Source organism: Erinaceus europaeus, chromosome 21, assembly GCF_950295315.1.
Source record: "Erinaceus europaeus chromosome 21, mEriEur2.1, whole genome shotgun sequence".
Taxonomy (NCBI): domain Eukaryota; kingdom Metazoa; phylum Chordata; class Mammalia; order Eulipotyphla; family Erinaceidae; genus Erinaceus; species Erinaceus europaeus.
In genome coordinates this window covers 7937331-7955828 of record NC_080182.1, presented here as the reverse complement: position 1 = coordinate 7955828, position 18498 = coordinate 7937331, and the positions used below count along the sequence as shown (strand labels likewise).

Sequence of the window (18498 nt, the reverse complement as noted above, 5' to 3'; positions counted from 1 at the left end):
GTGGTTAACTTTCTAACAAAGTCCCAAAACCTAGATATACACCAGTTTCTGTGAGAGAGAGAGAGCATATGTTCACACGTATCTGTAAAATATATACTGCAAAATATATACCTGAAAGAAGAAGTACACTAGAGTTTGCAGTGAGTACCCCCTTAACACTTCCTCTCCACTATTCCAAGCTTTGGGTCCATGATTGCTCAACAATTTGTTTGGCTTCGTATGTTAACTCTCTTTTCAGTCACCAGGTTCCAGATGTCATCAGGATGCCGGCCAGGCTTCCCTAGACTGAAGACCCCACCAATGTGTCCTGGAGCTCAGCTTCCCCAGAGACCCACCCTACTAGGGAAAGAGAGAGGCAGACTGGGAGTATGGACTGACCAGTCAACGCCCATGTTCAGCGGGGAAGCAATTACAGAAGCCAGACCTTCTACCTTCTGCAACCCACAATGACCCAGGGTCCATGCTCCCAGAGGGATAGAGAATGGGAAAGCTATCAGGGGAGGTGTTGGGTAGTATGCCAGCTCCCCCTGGCTTCTGCTTAACCATATGCCTATATAGGGATTGATTTGATCCCATTCAAAGCTTTGGTCTATTTACATAAATCAATTTTACATTTACATAAAGCACCACACTCCCTCCAGGGCATTGGTGGGTTAGTGGTAGAATTCTCACCTGCTCTACCCCCTCTCCTTGTCACACCCTGATCCTCTCCTTGTCACACCCTGATCTTCCACTAGTCACTTTTTGCTCCACCCTCTCTATGTCACATCCTGTTTCCACCCTACTTGGAGAGTATAAAAACAGCTGCTCTTCTGATTAAAGACACTTGGAAATTGCTTTCCAGCTCTGAGAGTTCCAGAGTGTATCTCCTGCGAAGTTAGTGCGGCACGAGTTCCTGATCCCTCTCCCATGCAGCAGCCTAGATCGGCTCCAGTTGAGTTCTCTCCAACCCAGAGAGCACTAGCTCGGGAAGAAGCACCCTCAGGCTATCCTAGCAGGGAGGGGGTGGGAAATGGAGATTGGGTGGTGGGAATTGTGTGGAATTGTACCCCTCCTACCCTATGGTTTTGTTAATTAACCCTTTCTTAAATAAAAAAAAAGAGCTCTGGAGCTCGGCTGTGGATTTCCGTTGCAGATCTAACAGTTGAGGTGTGCTCCAGCTGTTCCAGGAGCCTCATCAATAATTGCTAGATTGAATAAGCTGTGTTACCCGTGACTTGTACAATATTTGTTAATTCTATGTGACAAAAATTGTGATAGAACCAATGTATCTCAGCTTCACAAGGAAAGGTGGCACCTACAAAATGTTCCCAGCAGCTTTAGAAAGATTCCTTAGGCTCTCTATATCTGTTACTGGGATGTACAGGACTGCCGGGATAGCCTGAGGGTACTTCTTCCCGAGCTAGTGCTCTCTGGGTTGGAGAGAACTCAAGTGGAGCTGATCTAGGCTGCTGCGTGGGAGAGGGATCAGGAACTCGTGCTGCACCAACTTCCGCAGGAGATACACTCTGGAACTCTCGGAGCCAGAAAGCAATTTCCAAGTGTCTTTAATCAGAAGAGCAGCTGTTTTTATACTCTCCAAGTAGGGTGGAAACAGGATGTGATATAGAGAGGGTGGAGAGAAAAGTGACTGGTGAAAATCAGAGTGTGACAAGGAGGGGGCGGAACAGGCGAGAATCCTATCACTGAACCACCAATGCCCTGGAGGGAGTGCTTTATGTAAATATAAAAGTGATTTATGTAAATAGACCAAAGCTTTGGATCAGTAAATCCCTATATAGGCATATGGTTAAGCAGAAGCCAGGGGGAGGTGGCATACTACCCAACACAGGACCTCTGTCTGAGACTTTAAAATTTCTACCCACATCAGAGAAAAAAAAAATGACTAGTGCAGGAACCCTAATGTACTAAGAGAAAGTCTAGCAGAACTGAATTAAGAGGAAGTCTAGTATTTATAGTAGCCCTTCCAGAAAGCAAAGGTGGACAGCTTCTAGAGGGGAGAAATGCTCAGCGCTCAGGGGTTTCCTGATTTCTCTGGTCTTCACAACCCTTCAGGACACCCCCTAGGCCCCAATTTTGTGATTTTTTTCCCTCCAGAGTTATCACTGGGGCTTGGTGCTGGTCCTATGAATCCACTGCTCCTGTCGGCCTTTTTTTTTTTTTTTTCCATTTTACTAGAGAGGAAAGAGAGAAATTGAGAGAGGAGGGGGAGGTACAGAGGGAGAAAGAAAAACAGACACCTGCATGAATGTGTCATCACTTGGGAAGCAACCTCCTGCAGGTGGGAAGCCTGGGACTTGATCCAGGATCCTTGTGAGTGTCCTTGAACTTAGTACTTACCATGTATGTTCAAACAGGTGCACCACCGTCTTCCTTCGCCTCACACTGTGGTTAAAAAAAACATTTTATTTGTTTATTTATTGAATAGAGACAGATTAGTTGGAAGTGAAGCAGGAGGTAGAGAAGGGGGAGAGAGGGAGAGAGGAAGAGAGGGAGAGAGGGAGAGAGGGAGAGAGGGAGAGAGGGAGAGAGAGAGAGAGAGAGAGAGAGACTTGAAACAATGCTTCACCACAGATGAAGCATATTTGCCTGCAGGTGGGGACAGGGGGCTTGAACCCAGATCCATGTACATTATAGCATGTGTGCTCAACCTGGTATGTCACCCTGAAGACCCCCCTAATGGTCTGGGATATATTAGTTCATATCTGAGCAGCTAGTTTGGTCCTTATGATTACTGGGTCCCACATATGACAGCTGAGTGACAGGGTTGGCTGTGCTGCAGTTCATGCCTTTTTCTTGGATGCTTTTGCCTTGTAACCTTAACTTTTCCCAGGTGACCTTAACTCAGATGGCTGGGTTCCTGCACCTGAGGTGCCTAGCTCCTTGGTGGCTTCATCTATCTTTATAATGGAGTCGGAAAACCCTTAAAGATAGGGGAAGACTACTATCTACAAAACAGAGACCTCCAAATCTTCATCTGCACTATTCTAGCCTTTAGGTTCATGATTAGTCAACAATTTGTTTGGCTTTATATGTTAACTCTCCTTTCAGCCACCAGGTTCCAGATGCTACCCTGATACCAACCAGACTTCCCTGGACAGGCAACCTCACCAATGTGTCTTGGAGCCCTGCTTCTCCAAAGCCCTGCCCCACCAGGGAAAGAGAGAGGCAGGCTGGGAGTATGGATCAACCCATCAATGTCCATGATCAGCAGGGAAGCAATTACAGAACCCAGACCTTCCACCGTCTGCATCCCACAATGACCTTGGGTCCATACTCCCAGAGGGTTAAAGAATAGAGCTATCAGGGAGGGGATATGGAGTTCTGGTAGTGGGAATTGTGTGGAGTTGTACCCCTCTTATCCTATGGTTTTTGTCAGTGTTTCCTTTTTACAAATAAAAATTATTTAAAAAAAAGATAAGGGAAGACTCTTTCCTTCTTGATGAAGAATTATGGTAAACTATCTCCCCTCATTTCTATCCTCAGAGCCCAAAAACTCTCTATATCATATAACATTTCTCAGTTATTCAGCAAGAAATTCTCACCCCTCATCTCATTAAAAAACCACCTTTGTTCTCTTTAAACAAACCCAGGCCCTCAACTTTATTTGCTGTTACACAGAGCCATTTTAGATTATTGTGGGATGCTTCATTCAACTACTATGTTTCAAATCCTGGCTTCCTTTCCAGCAGCTAGTCCTCAACTGGAAGACAATTTAAGTCTCTTAAATTTATTATTTCTATTTTTTTTTTTTACCAGAGCACTGCTCAGCTCTGGCTTATGGTGGTGCGGGGATTGAACTTGGGACTTTGGAGCCTCAGGCAAGTCTCTTAAATTTGTGTACAATCTGCTGAGATAGTCTCCAAAGTTCCTCATTGTTTATAAATATGAAAATGTCTGGCTTACCTTTAAATTGTGGAAATTTTCTTACACTGTCATGACAAACAATTTTTTAATATACCTTTGTATCTAGCTGGCTAGAATTTTGTTCAATATTTTAGCATCTATGTTCATCAGATATATTGGTTTGTAGTTTTCTTTATTTGTTGTGCCTTTGTGTGCTTTTGGTATGAGGGTGATGCTAGCTTCATAGAAGGTGGAAGTGATATTGTGTATTTTTTATTACTATTCCCATTATCCTACTAATTCACTTTTTTTCTATTGTATGGTATTTTCTTTAAATCATTTTATTGGTGGAAATAATGTTTTATGAGTGAGTTGTCATATGACCCCACAACCTCCTTACATCTTCCTCCATATCATGCACTGGGTCCCTCATGCCTTCTCATTTCCCTCACAATTGTCCACTTTAGAGCCCTTGGATTTACTACAATAGGCAACAGCTATTCTAAGTTTCACCCTGCATTTTCCTTTCCTTGTTTCCCAAGTTCTACCTTTTGAGTAAGGTCTTTTAGTATTCCTCCTTCTTCCTCTGGCTTACCTCAGTCAATGTGACTCTTTCAAACTCCATCCAAAGTGCAGCTAAAAAAGATTTCCCCATATGACCCAGTAATTCCTCTCCTGGGGTTATACCCCAAGGACTCCATAACACCCAACCAAAAAGAGGTGTGTACTCCTATGTTCATAGCAGCACAATTCATAATAGCTAAAACCTGGAAGCAACCCAGGTGCCCAACAACAGATGAGTGGCTGAGAAAGCTGTGGTATATATACACAATGGAATACTATGCAGCTATCAAGAACAATGAACCCACCTTCTCTGACCAATCTTGGACAGAGCTAGAAGGAATTATGTTAAGTGAACTAAGTCAGAAAGATAAAGATGAGTATGGGATGATCCCACTCATCAACAGAAGCTGACTAAGAAGATCTGAAAGGGAAACTAAAAGCAGAACCTGATCAAATTGTAAGTAGGGCACCAAAGTAAAAACCCAGTGGTGAGGGGTAGACATGTAGCTTCCTGGGCCAATGGGGGGTGAGAGTGGGCGGGAGGGATGGGCCACAGCCCTTTGGTGGTGGGAATGGTGTTTATGTACACTTCTAGCAAAATGTAGACATATAAATCAGTAGTTAATTAATATGAGAGGGGGAAATCAATTGTATGTCTCAAAGTTTCTCAAAAGACAAACTGAATCTTTTTAATATATAGGCTGTGTATTTGATATGCGGACTCTCTCAAAAGCCTAGACCAAGTAGATTAGAAGCATCCAATAGCACAGCTATATACAAGATACTGGGTACTGTACAGCAAACCATAACAAAGGGACTTTTCAAAGTTAACCCAATTAACAAATAAAGTGATGATAATATTAACTATTGATTGTCTTTTTGAACCCTAAGACAGCAGAAACCTCACATCTTTACTATAGAGCCCCTACTTCCCCCAGTCCTGGAACCCTTGGATAGGGCCCACTTTCCTGTATGCATCTCCCAATCCAAACCAAATAATATTGCATCCGCCGATCACAACCTAACCAAAGCAACGATTGCCACCTCAATATGCTTCACCTCAGACTGTATCCAGAGACTTCACGTGTGGAATGACAACCCTTCAACTTCATTACTCGGGTGAGACCTTTCCTTTAATAGTACACTCTAATTTCATCTCAGGTAGTTCACTTTCTAACAAAGTCCCATAATCTAGATATACACCAGTTTCTGTGAGAGAGAGCTTATGTGCACACGTATCCATAAACTACTGCAAAATATATACCTGAAAGCAGAAGTACACTAGAGTTTGCAGAGAGTACCTCCCTAACACTTCCTCTCCACTATTCCAAGCTTGGGATCCATGATTGCTCAACAAATTGTTTGGCCTCATATGTTAACTCTCTTTTCAATCACCAGGTTCCAGATGCCACCTGGATGCTGGCTAGGCTTCCCTGGATTGAAGACCCCACCAATGTGTCCTGGAGCTCAGCTTCCCCAGAGACCCACCTTACTAGGGAAAGAGAGAGGCAGACTGGGAGTATGGACCGACCAGTCAACGCCCATGTTCAGCGGGGAAGCAATTACAGAAGCCAGACCTTCTACCTTCTACAACCCTCAACGACCCTGGGTCCATGCTCCCAGAGGGCTAGAGAATGGGAAAGCTACCATGGGAGGGGGGGGATTATGGGGATTGGGTGGTGGGAATTGTGTGGAGTTGTACCCCTTCTACCTTATGTTTTTGTTCACTAATCCTTTCTTAAATAAAAAATTAAAAAAAAAAAGATTTCCCCTAGTTCTTCTGGCCCTTTGGTACTCTATTGCATATATAGACCACAGTTTCCTATTCCAGTCATCTGTCTCTAGTCACTTGAGTTGTTTTCAAATATGGGTTACTACAAATAGTACTGCAATGAATACAGATGTTTATAGATCATTTTGCACATGTGTTTATGTGTTCTTTCGGTAGATCTCTAGAAGAAGAACTACCGGATCATACGGCAGGTTTATTTCTAATGTTCTGAGGAACCCCCAAATGATTTTCCACAGCAGCTGAACTAATTATTCTACCAACAGTATAGAAGAGTCCTTTTCCCACGTGTCCTCACAGCACTCCTGTTTGCCACTTTTCAGGTTCTTTACTACGTCAATTTTTTTTAATGCAAGCCTTTGCTATAGGGGTGATTACATTTCCCTGATGGACAGTGAATTTGAGCATTTTTTTTCTTATATATGTTGACCACCCGCATCTCTTCTTCAGTGAAGATGAAGAGTCTACTCATGTCCTATCCATAGTTTTTAATGGGGATGCTTGCTGGCATTATGATTTCTTTATGTATTCTGATGGTAGTTTTTTGTCTAATATATGATATGTAAAAATCTTCTCAATTAAGGAGGGTGCTTTGTTAGATGGGTGACAGTACCTTTTGTTATGCAGGAGATTTTCAGTTAGATTGGTTTATTTTTTATTTTGTTTCCTTTGTTGTTGAACTTGATCTCCAAAAACATTTCTGAAGCAAACTTTGGGAACTCTCTGGTAATGTTTTATTCTATATATTTTCTAGTTTCTGGTCTAACATCTAAATCTTTTCATGCATTTCAATTGATTTTCATGCATGCAGATAGGTGATGGTTCATTTTTTCTCCATGCTTCAACACAAGTTTTCCAGCACAGAGTGAGTCTTTTCTCCATTAACTGCTTTGAGATCCCTTGTCATGAATTAATTGTCTGTAGGTGTGAATACCTCTGAGTTCTATATCTTGGATTTGTATGTCTCTTTTTGTTTCAGCCACACCATCTTAATTACTACATGGACATCAGGATCAAATAGGATTTGATCTAGTGATGTAAAGATAGATCATTATAGGAGGCCAGGAAATGGTGTACCAGGTGGCACACCAGGCGGTGCACACCGTTAAGCAGATATAGTACTATGCACAAGGACCTACACAAGGATATGGGTTCAAGTCCCCATTCTTCACCTGCAGGTGTCTATCTTCCTCTCTCCCCTTTTAACTCCCCTCTCCTCTCAATTTCTCTCTGTCTTATCAAATAAAATTATTGAAAAAATGGCTATCAGGAGCAGTGGACTAGTAGTTCCAGGACCAAGCCTCAGTGGCTGGAGGCGAGAGAGAAAGAGAGAGAGAGAGAGGGGCACCAAACCTATGGACATCTAATCTTTGACAAAGGTGCCTAGACTATTAAATGGGGAAAGGAGAGTCTCTTCAACAAATGCTGTTGGGAAAATTGAGTTGAAAAATGTAGACAAATGAAGCTGAAGTACTATATTTCACCAATCCAAAAAAAAAAAAAAAAAAAAAAACCAAATGGATCAAGGACTTGGATGTTAGACCAGAAACTATCAAATACTTAGGGGAAAATATTGGCAGAACTCTTTTCCATCTAAATTTTAAAGGCATCTTCAATGATACAAATCCAATTATAAAGAAGACTAAAACAAAAATAAACCAATGGGACCACATCAAATTAAAAAGCTTCTGCACAGCAAAAGAAAACATCATGCAAACAAAGACACCTTTCACAGAATGGGAGAAGATATTTATATGCCATACATAAATAAAAGAAGCCTAATAATCAAAAGAGCTCAGCAAATTCAGCAACAACAACAACAACAAAAATGACCCCATCCAAAAATGGGCAGAGGACATGAACAAAATATTCACCACAAAAGAGATCTCATTCTTACAGAGTGGAGAAATTAAAATGTCAAAATGACCATCCAAGAATATGAAGATTCACTGAAATCTAGTATATCTTGTTTAGAAATTAATATTGTGGGAGTGGGGCAGTAGCTCAGCAGGTTAAGCACAGGTGGCACAAAGCACAAGGACCGGCGGAAGGATCCCGTTTCGAGCCCCCGGCTCCCCACATGCAGGGGAGTCGCTTCACAGGTGGTGAAGCAGGTCTACAGGTGTCTGTCTTTCTCTCCCCCTCTCTGTCTTACCCTCCTCTCTCTACTTCTCTCTGTCCTATTCAACAACAATGACATCAATAACAACAATATAAAGCAAGGGCAACAAAAGGAAATAAATAAATATTTAAAATATTTTTAAAAGAAATTAATATTGCTTTCAGTGCTTGTGTGGAATAAAAACTGAGTAAATGAAATACTTAAGTTCATTAATAAGTTCCAACAAAAACAGTTTAAAATTCATTCAGAACATAAATTGTTTTAGAGAATCTGAAGATTGATTTCTAATAACATGTAGTTTTACAATCTTGAGAAAACATTTGTCATCTTTTCACAACCATTTCAGAACTCAGTGGCATTCAGGACACTTTTTGCGTCTTTTTGGCCACTGATATATGTGCTAACACAAAACTGAATTAAATGTAAAGATACAAATATAGCCAGGTACTTCCCACGTGAAACTTACAAACAAAACAAAAGAGCAAGAAATAAGAAGAGAGATAAAGTAAGATGAAGATGAGTCTAAGTGAACAAAAACAAAGAGCCCAAGAGGAATGTTTCCCTGGAGCCTGAATGAAATGAAGCAATGGATTAATTTGTCCTTGTGTTTTGTTCTCCTGAGAAGAGTCCTTTACAAATCACTTTGGCTCTGGCTTGATCTGTCCTCTGCGTTCACCTTGGCTGACATTACAGATTCTCACTTCTGTGTGTTCTTTGTTTTAATCTAAACTTCCAGTTTAGAAATGGCCAGAAATGGCCTCATCTTTCTCTTCCTAACTGAACTGTTTTGTCTTTAATTTCTCTTCCTGGTTAACTGATTATGATTTTTAAAATCAAGAAGCTTGAAACTTGAACTTCTGGCTACTAGCAGACTTTGGAAAACGTTTCTTTGTTGTAATATCATCATATGACCTCAGATAATTTATGAAAACTCATTCCACTCCAGTTGATTCTAATAGATTTGTATTTTGAAATGAAAGTATTGGGCTGAAGAGACAGTATAATTATTATACAAAAGGAAAGATACCACAACACTGAAGCTTTTCCAGCATGGTGGAGTCTGAACTTGAACCTGGGTAGTGTGAATGGCAATGCAGGTGAACTATCCAAGTAAGATATCTTGAAGGTCCTTGAATTGTACAACTATCTTTGTAATTAGCTTGCTCTTAGTTAGTTATACTTTCCTACACTTAATATTCTACTTATTTGTCAATAAAGTGGTATTTTTAAAAGATTTTATTTATTTATTAATGAGAAACATAGGAGGAAAAAGAGCCAGACATCACTCTGGTACATGTGCTGCCGGGGATTGAACTCAGGACCTCATGCTTGAAAGTCTGATGCTTTATCCACTACGCCACCTCCCAGACCACAAGTCAGATGCTCTTGAAGCCTATTACAATCTAGAATGCCCTGGGAAATCTAGTCAACAGCAAAGATCAGTACAATTAAAATATTCTAAAAGGTGAACTGTGATTGGTCAGGACAATTTCCTTACAAACATTTGACCTTTGAAAATAAGACAGTCTAAACAAGCAATCATTAGCAAAGGTAGATTTCAGAAATTAGCAATGGCTACTCTTCCAAGTTATAGCAACAATTTCAGACTAAAAGCATGCAATTATGAAAGAAAAAAATTCCCTCATCTGAAAATCTGTTATCACATGCTTGATTCTACTTTCAATTCTTGACTTAATGGTTAGTGTATTGAAGGTGCCCACACATGTTGCACCACAAAAATGAGCTGGTTGATACTAAAGTCTAAAAGACAAGATCTTGTTGGGGAAGACAATGGTTCAGCAAGACTTTTATGCCTGAAGCTCTGAGGTCCCAGATTCAATCCCTAGATCACCATAAGCCAGAACTAAACAGTGCTCTGGTCTTTTTTAAAAAAATATTTATTCCCTTTTATTGCCCTTGTTTTACTGTTGTAGTTATTGATGTCATCATTGTTGGATAGGTCAGAGAGAAATGGAGAGAGGAGGGGAAGACAGAGGGGGAAAGATAGCCTGCAGATCTGCTTCACCGCCCATGAATCGACTCACCTGCAGGTGGGGAGCCGGGGGCTTGAACCAGGATCCTGATGCTGCTCCTTGAGCCACCTGTGCTTAGCCCGCTGCGCTACTGCACAACTGCACAACTCCTTCTGGTCTCTTTTCCTTTGCATCTGTCTGTCCTACAGGCTCAAGTGCAGCATGAGTGGGTTGAATAAGGTTAACCCCAAGCAGCACCAGAGTACTGAACACAAAAGCTCAGTATACTGTGTTTTTTCCCTTAAAAAAAAAAAAAAACTAGTATAGCTACAGGCCCTATGGAATATAACTAAAATAGGCCTACTTGCTATCTACAAAAGGGAGACACCCCCCCCCCCCCGCCAACTCTTCATCTGCACTATTCCAGCCTTTAGATTCATGATTAGTCAACAACTTGTTTGGCTTTAACTCTCTTTTCAGCCACAAGGTTCCAGATGCTAGCATGATGCCAACCAGACTTCCCTGGGCAGACAACCCCACCAATGTGTCCTGGAGTTCAGATTCCCCAGAACCCCTAGGGAAAGAGAGAGGCAGGCTAGGAGTATGGATCAACCAATCAACACCCATGTTCAGTGGGGAAGCAATTACAGAAGCCAGACCCTCCACCCTCTGCAACCCACTATGACCTTGGGTCCATACTCCCAGAGGGTTAAAAAATAGGAAAGCTATCAAGGGAGGGGATGGGATATGGCGTTCTGGTAGTGGGAATTGTGTGGAGGTGTAACCCCCCATCCCATGGTTTTGTCAATGTTTCCTTTTAAAAAATAATAATAATAAAAGACAAGTTGTTCCAGGAAGCACTGCCTGCTTAAGGGCCAACACTAAACTGAGTGTGAAGTACCCCCCCAAAAAAACAATGAACTGAAGGTGCTTCAGAACTATGTCCTTTATGGGAGTCGGGCGGTAGTGCAACAGGTTAAACGCATGTGGTGCAAAGCCTAAGGATCCTGGTTTGAACCCCCAGCTCCCCACCTGCAGGGGAGTCGCTCCACAGGCGGTGAAGCAGGTCTGCAGGTGTCTCTCTCCCCCACCCCCGTCTTCCCCTCCTATTTTCACCTCTCTCTGTCCCATCCAACAATGACGACATCAATAACTACAACAACAATAAAGACAACAAGGGCAACAAAAGGGAAAATCAATTAAAAAAAGAACTATGTCCTTTATGATTAAAATAACACCATAACAACTTTTTGGGCAATCATGAACTTATTTAAGATCTAAATATTCTAGCCACTGAGCTCATGATTATTCTAGACACAAGTACAATTTTTTTTCTTTGTAAAGTTATTTTATTTATGTAGTTGTTAACTTTTGTGGGTGAGGTTTTTATTTCTTTTTTATTTTTTTATTATTTTATTTTTATTATACAAGTACAATTTTCAACCACACACCTCTAGGAAGGATCTCCCTTCACAAATCAATGAAAGTGTCTCAGTCTGTAGTAAAATTTGAGTGGGGAAAAACAGGTCATTTAATACTCGTTGCTACAAAGATTGGGACTTTTAACTGTAAACTGCAGTACTAGTTAAACTAGTTATTGAATTTTGTCTCAAACACATACACATACCAAGCAATACTGTGGAGCTATAAAAACCAAATATCTTATAAGCACATGGAAACTAATATGTTGTAGTTCTTAATTCCCCCCAAAGTCTTGCCTAGCCTATCTTCAGAAAATATAAGATATAAAGAAATAACTAAAATAAAGACAACACTTTTAAAACCTCTTCATACTTTATTACAGAAAAATCTTGCATGATTAACTTTTCACCAGTCTGTTCTGGCATGCTTCTGATGATATCAGAATCACCTGGATCAATGATGGCCAGTGTGCAGACTCTGTAGTATTTTCCACATGCTGTGCCTAATTCAATATTATTGCCACTGTAGTGATGGACACCAGTTTTGGCCAACATGGCGTAGTACTCAATTTCTGATTTCCTCAAGGCAGGGCAGTTGTTGGCCAGGATGACCAGCTTGGCTTTGCCTTGTCTGATCATCTTCAGAGTCTGCTTGTATCCCAGCACATACTTCCGACTTTTCATCACCAGCTGGAGCCTCGAGTTGATGAACTCGAGCGACTTTTTCTGCAAGGCAAACATCCCACACTCACTTCAAGATCTTGTCTGCAGCCGCCTCAAAACTGGAGCCAGCTTCTCAGAAGCCAGACTCCTTCCGATAAAAAAAATAAAAAAAGCTGCGGAATTCGAGGGTCCCAAGTCATCAAGGCGGCCTGTCCGGGGTCTCCCGCAATGGCGCCGGGTCCGCAGCCTGCTCACACCTGCCTGCCTGGCCCAATAAAGTGGTTTTTTTCCAAATAAAGGTAAGAGTCACATTTTAGACTGATGAGTGTTTATATTTTTGTTAAAATATGTACTATTACAAATAATTTTTAATTTTGTCCTTTGTGTTTTTTCTACGTTCCATGTTTACTATGTCAAGAAAATGACATGTTTATATTTTTATTGATTTAAATAATGATTGACAAGATAGTAGGATAAGAGGGGTACAATTTCATACAATCCCCACCACCAGACTTCCTTGTCCCATCCCCTTCATTGGAAGCTTTTCTATTCTTTATCCCTCTGCAAGTATGGCCCCAGGATCTGAATGTCTTCTGGAAAATCAGATTGAATATGATCAATGCCCATGAAGAGCTCTATTCCTTACCTGCCATAGTTTACCCCTCAGGATCACACCTAAGCACTAAATACTTGTTAGTGGCAGTGTGTATTCTATCTTCCGTTACTAGAACAGAGGCAGAGAAAGTTCTAGGAAAAGCTAGTTGTGTATATGAATGGATCATTTCATCTCAACTCAAATTTGTAAAGTTAACACTTTAACTCATCTTTATTACTTTATTTTATTCAAATATATTGTGCTGCTTCGTTCTCCATCTTTGTGTAGGGGTTGAATATTCAGACAAAGGGATGCATTGGATCGACCTTCTCGTGGTGCATCCCATGAGTCCCCATTCATTGGGGAAACTGAGGATCCTTCCTAGCTGACTGAATCCACATGGATCCCAGTCACTTTCAAAGCCAGCAACAAGCAGCTCCTGACAGCTTTCAACCTGATGCTGTTGACTGGCTACGGAAGAAGAGCAAACGCTGGAAGAAGAAGAAGAAGATTCAGACAAACCAATTTAGGAAGCCAATGCGGGCTTCTGCTTCACATGCTGGCTGTTCTCTCTGAAAAGAAGCCACCACTGTCAGTGTTTATTTTTGGAGATGTGAGGGACAGTCAGGCTTCTCTCTTCCCCAATTTAGACATACTTTTTATTTTACTCAATGTCTTGACACCCAATCTGTTGATGAGACTGACTGGTTTTAATTGATTGGTATAGTCACTTCACTCTCAGCATGAGGGACCCTTCCAGATGTGGAAGTAGATGGGGCACTAGCTCTCCTCTCACCTCCTGACTTTCAGCCACCACACCTCAGGGTTCTGGTGAAGATCAGCTTCCAGACTCACCGATGTGTCTTCTGAGCCTTTCTGAGCATTTTTCCTTCAGCAGCATGACCGTATACCGGAGTATGGGGTAAGGGTCTGTCTGTCTCCAGTTATCCCGTCCTCTTTTCTATTGTATTTGGATGCATGTGCTTTGATTCACTTCTCCCATAGCTGACAGTTTATGAAATTTCAGGATGAAATCACAACCAGAATACTAACACTCATGCCATTCATCCATCTTCAGATGACCCAGAGGAGTGTGTGTGTGTGTGTGTGTGTCCACAGAGCTCATCTGCCTATAAAACTCTGTACATATCATCACTAACAAGACTAAGCACTCCAACCACAGGGAGATCTTGTTGCTCTGCTAGAACCATGTGGTATCATTTTTGTAACTTTATTAAGGGAAATGATGATTTACACATGATTGTAATGAAAAATCATGATTGTCATATGCAGTGCATTCAGTTTCCCATCTCTCAGTGATAGGTGTTTGCACACCATACCAACAACCATCTGACATTGTCCTCCACCGTTATGCACTGGGTGCCCATACCACACTCTATTCCTTCCCATCACTCTGATTCCAGCTATTTGGATCTGCAATAAACTGCAGCTAGTCTCTGTCTTTTCTGTTTTAATTTCCCATTCCTCTTCTCCTTCTTCTTCTTCTTCTTCTTCTTCTTCTTCTTCTTCTTCTTCTTCTTCTCCTTCTCCTTCTTCTCCTTCTCCTTCTCCTCCTCCTCCTTTCTCCTTCACCTCCTCCTCCTTCTCCTTCTCCTTTACCTCCTTCTCCTCCTTCTCCTCCTCCTCCTCCTTTTTCGCCTTCCTCCTCCTCCTCCTTTTCCTTTACCTCCTCCGCCTTCTCCTTCTCCTTCTCCTCCTTCTTTCTTCTTTCTTCTTTTTTTTTTTTTTTTGGCCTTTTCCAGAGCTTTATTGGGGAATAAAACACCAAGAAAGTACTGGCAGACTCAGCATCCTGAGGACTTCTCACTCCTCAAGGCTTTCCAGGTTCATCACAGCTGCAAGTGGTCAGAATTGCTTCTTTTGTGCACTTGAATCAGTCCTACTTTCAGTCTCTCAAGCACTTAAGGGACAAATACTTTTTGGTTGAAGATTTAAGGCAAGTTTGGTTCCTCCCGGGGTGCAGATCCCCCTATCCCATAGTTCCAAGGCCATTCAACGGGGGGAATGGGTAGAGAAAACAGAAGAGCAGGGCTTGAGGATGGGGTGGGGCCTGTGGCCAAGGTACATTCTAGAAAATTCATGTTTTAATTTCTTAACCACCTCTGTGTAAGGTTACCACAGTTATTTCTCCTCCTTCTAGCTTAATTCAGTTACCATGACTCCTTCCAGTTCTACCCAAGTTGTTGCAAAAGAGAAAAATCTCATAATTTCTTGTAGCTGAGTAGTATTCTGTTGTGTATACCACAGAATTTTGTTAAACATTAAGGTTCTTTCCAAATTCTAAGTATTATGAATAGTGCTGCAGTAAACATAGATATGCACAGATGTGTTCAGCTATGTGCTATCTGGATAGATTCCTAGGAGAGGTATTTATCCTTTTTTTTTCATTTTATTGGATAGAACAGAGACATTGAGAGAGGATCAAGAAATAGAAAGGGAGAAAGACAGACACCTGGCTCCACTGCTTTCCTTGTGTTTTGTACTGTGTGTGTTTAACCATGTGTGTCACCACCTAGCTCTCCACCTTAATATCTTCTTTATTGAAAAATCTGTTCAGATCCTTCTGCCTTTAATGGGTTTGTTTGGTCTTTTCATTGCTGTGCTTTGTGATATGTATTCTTTGTCTGATGTATGGCATGTAAAAAAATTATCCCTCCATTTTTCATACGTTTTGGTGGTGGTTCCTTTTGTTGAGTGGAGCTTTAGTTTGATATAATTCCAATGTTTTACTTCAATGGCCTGAACTAAACCATCAAAAAGATCAGAGGGGCAGGGTGGATCAGTAAACTCAGGCCAACCATATGCTGTCTGCAGGAGTCTTGGCTAACTCATCAGGATAAAACAGGTCCAAGTGAATGGTGGGAAACCCATCGTATAAGTTAATAGGCAATAAAAGAAGGCAAGGACAGCCATGGTGCTAGGAGATACAACAGAGTTTTAGAGAGGTAGAATGATAAGAGACAAGGAGGTGGGTGCATGATGATCAGTCAGTCAAGGGGGTGTGATGTTCTTTAACTCCTACGTACCACACATGGGGACATGTGCATCAGAGCTCCTTTCTCAGTCTACATGTAGGGAAGGGTCAGAAGTCCTTTGTCAGGCCAGTGCCTCGCCAGGCTATTTCAACAAACTATCTCCTGGCTCCTCTGAGGCCACCCTTCCTTGAGTGATGGAACTCTAAGGGGCTGCTCCCAGAGCCTCTGTGACCCATGGCATGTTGGCGCCTCATGCAAGCAGACTGCTTCCTCCATGATGCGAAGGTGTGACGCATCAGCAGAAAGGGAATAGTGGCAATGACAGACAAGGGTTAGGGTAAACCAGCTGCCCTCTGGCCCAGAGGTTTGGGGTGTTTATGGAGAATGGCTGTACCTGAAATGAGTGCATGGCTAAGATACCAGAACACTATGTGGGGGTGCTCTTAGTCAACTGAAAATGAATTGTTTGAACTTGCATCAAAATGACACCAGAATCACATGTAGGCGGTTTTCTGTTCACTGGTGTTGGCAAAAATTTTTAAAAAAGTGTATTTTTCCCTCATTCAGCAGCAGATTGTGTTCTGGAGGAGGAACTTGAATAGGACCACACACTCCTCCGGGGCAGTAATTGTCTAAGGCGCCCTGTTTTGTTCCAAGATTTCAAAACAAGGAAGGCTTTCAATAAATACTTACAGGCATAAGGTGCCAGGCTGCAGTTCTCTAGGCCAGCTTCTACCATGTGCTGTCTGATGTTTCTTTCCCTCTCTTTCTTTCTCTCTCTCCTAAGTAGAGCTTTCTGGCCAGGAGCTATTTTTATAAAGGATTTCAGTTCCAGTTCATGTGGGATTAAACTTTCAAGTTTAGCTTCAGGTCGTGAGAGAGAAGTGTAACTGGGAGAAGCTGTTATGCCCCACAGGAAGGCTGGGGCTGGGGAAAGGCCTGTTTTTGACATTGCACAACAGCGATTTCCACACACACAACCCCCCCCCACCCCCAGTAGCTGCCAAATTAGGTTCTTGAGAATGCGCTGTATTTACTTCTCTCTGGCCCTCAGCTCATAGCAGTTTTAGTTCAATGTCGCCAGAAAAGAAGAGCACAGCAATATTTTACCCCAGATCTGAGATGGAATCCTTGGAGGATACCCTGGACGCTCTCCGGAAGAATTAGATGCTGGAAAATAAATCACCTCCTGATGTTTCCCTAGGACTCCCACCTGCTTCAGAAGTATACAGGCTGCAGTGCAGGAGGTGGATGTGGCTCTGTGATCAGCCATAACATTAGCCAAACCGCATTTCATATGCATGATCCTCGCCACAGGGGTTCATGCTGGTTCTCCTGGCCTGGGAGGCAGCAGGTGTCATCTCCTGGGCCATGGTCCCAGCAGCATCTTGAGAAACACTAGGGAGGGCTCAACAAGCAGTCTTGGAGAGCAGAGCTGGAACACTGGGCCTGACAAAGGCATCAATTTGTGGGATTAGGAACCGTGGCTGAATTGCTTAATCAGAGCACATCCTCAGATTGCTGTGAAGTCACACTGTAAGTTGCATGATGTGAAATCTGTTTTTTCCCCTATAAGCACTAGGGTAGCTCAGGTGTGATTTCATGGCTCCTGCTGACCTTTTTGGTAGAGACTGATAAGAAACATAAACAGGGAGAGACACTACAGAGACAAAGATTTCACCCAGGGCCATCGTACTCCCATGTGCTCTGCAGGGGAATTGAACCTGAGCTCTACAGATGATGGAATGGGTGCTTTCGAAGGCTGAGCCATCATGCTGACTCCTGACTCCTAGCTTTTTTTTTTTTTCCCTTTCCCTCCATGGTTATCACTGGGGCTCAGTGCCAGTACTACAAATCCACTTCTCCTGGTAGCCATTTGTTTTTCTATTTTATTGGATAGGACAGAGAGAAATTGAGAGGGGAGGGAAAGACAGGGAGGAGGAGAGAAAGACAGACAGATACCTGTGAAGACCTGCTTCACTGCCTGTGACGTGAACCCCCTACAGGTGAGGAGCCAGGGGCTCGAACCAGCATCCTAGCAGGGGTCCTTTTGCTTTGTACTATGTGTGCTTAACTGGGTGTGCCACTGCCTGCCCCCTTATTATGTTTTGATTATGGTGTTAATTGCATACCTGTAGCAAAAAATAATAGTAATCACTATTTTTTAGGAACACAGACAACAGGAACAAGTGAAAACTGTAAGTCTACTCACCCAGCAGCAATAATTTATCATCATTCTCCTAGGTATTGACATATGTGTGTATGTGTATACACAATTTCACCAGATGTACTGTCTCGACATCTTCCCTTATCTCTACTTACATGCCCTGAATTTTTCACATCAGAAAATAATTTCTGCAAAGCTATTTTAATATCTGAATGGTGGCCAATTACATGACTCTGCCATAATTTATTAAGCTAAATAACTACGCTTGTACACCAGAGTCTAATTTCTGTGTGCTTGAATTATCTTCATACTAAATGCTTTTGAAATAAAATGTTTCTAACTAACTTAGTAAGCTCCCCATA

General features: G+C 42.0%; 1 protein-coding gene and 1 long non-coding RNA gene across 2 annotated transcripts in view; both read right to left on the bottom strand.

Moving 5' to 3' along the window:
• LOC132535272 (uncharacterized) overlaps positions 1-18498 on the bottom strand; it is a 115737-nt gene that overhangs the window by 18286 nt on the left and 78953 nt on the right. The window lies entirely within an intron of this gene.
• Positions 12037-12471, bottom strand: LOC103118155 (large ribosomal subunit protein eL30-like). The gene has a single exon (XM_016190504.2). It carries the CDS (start codon positions 12454-12456, stop codon positions 12052-12054), a length of 405 nt encoding a protein of 134 aa, XP_016045990.1. The 5' UTR covers positions 12457-12471; the 3' UTR covers positions 12037-12051.

Excerpts from the sequence above, each read along its gene's own strand:
- LOC103118155 (XM_016190504.2), bottom strand. The coding sequence starts at position 12,456 with ATGTTTGCCTTGCAGAAAAAGTCGCTCGAGTTCATCAACTCGAGGCTC.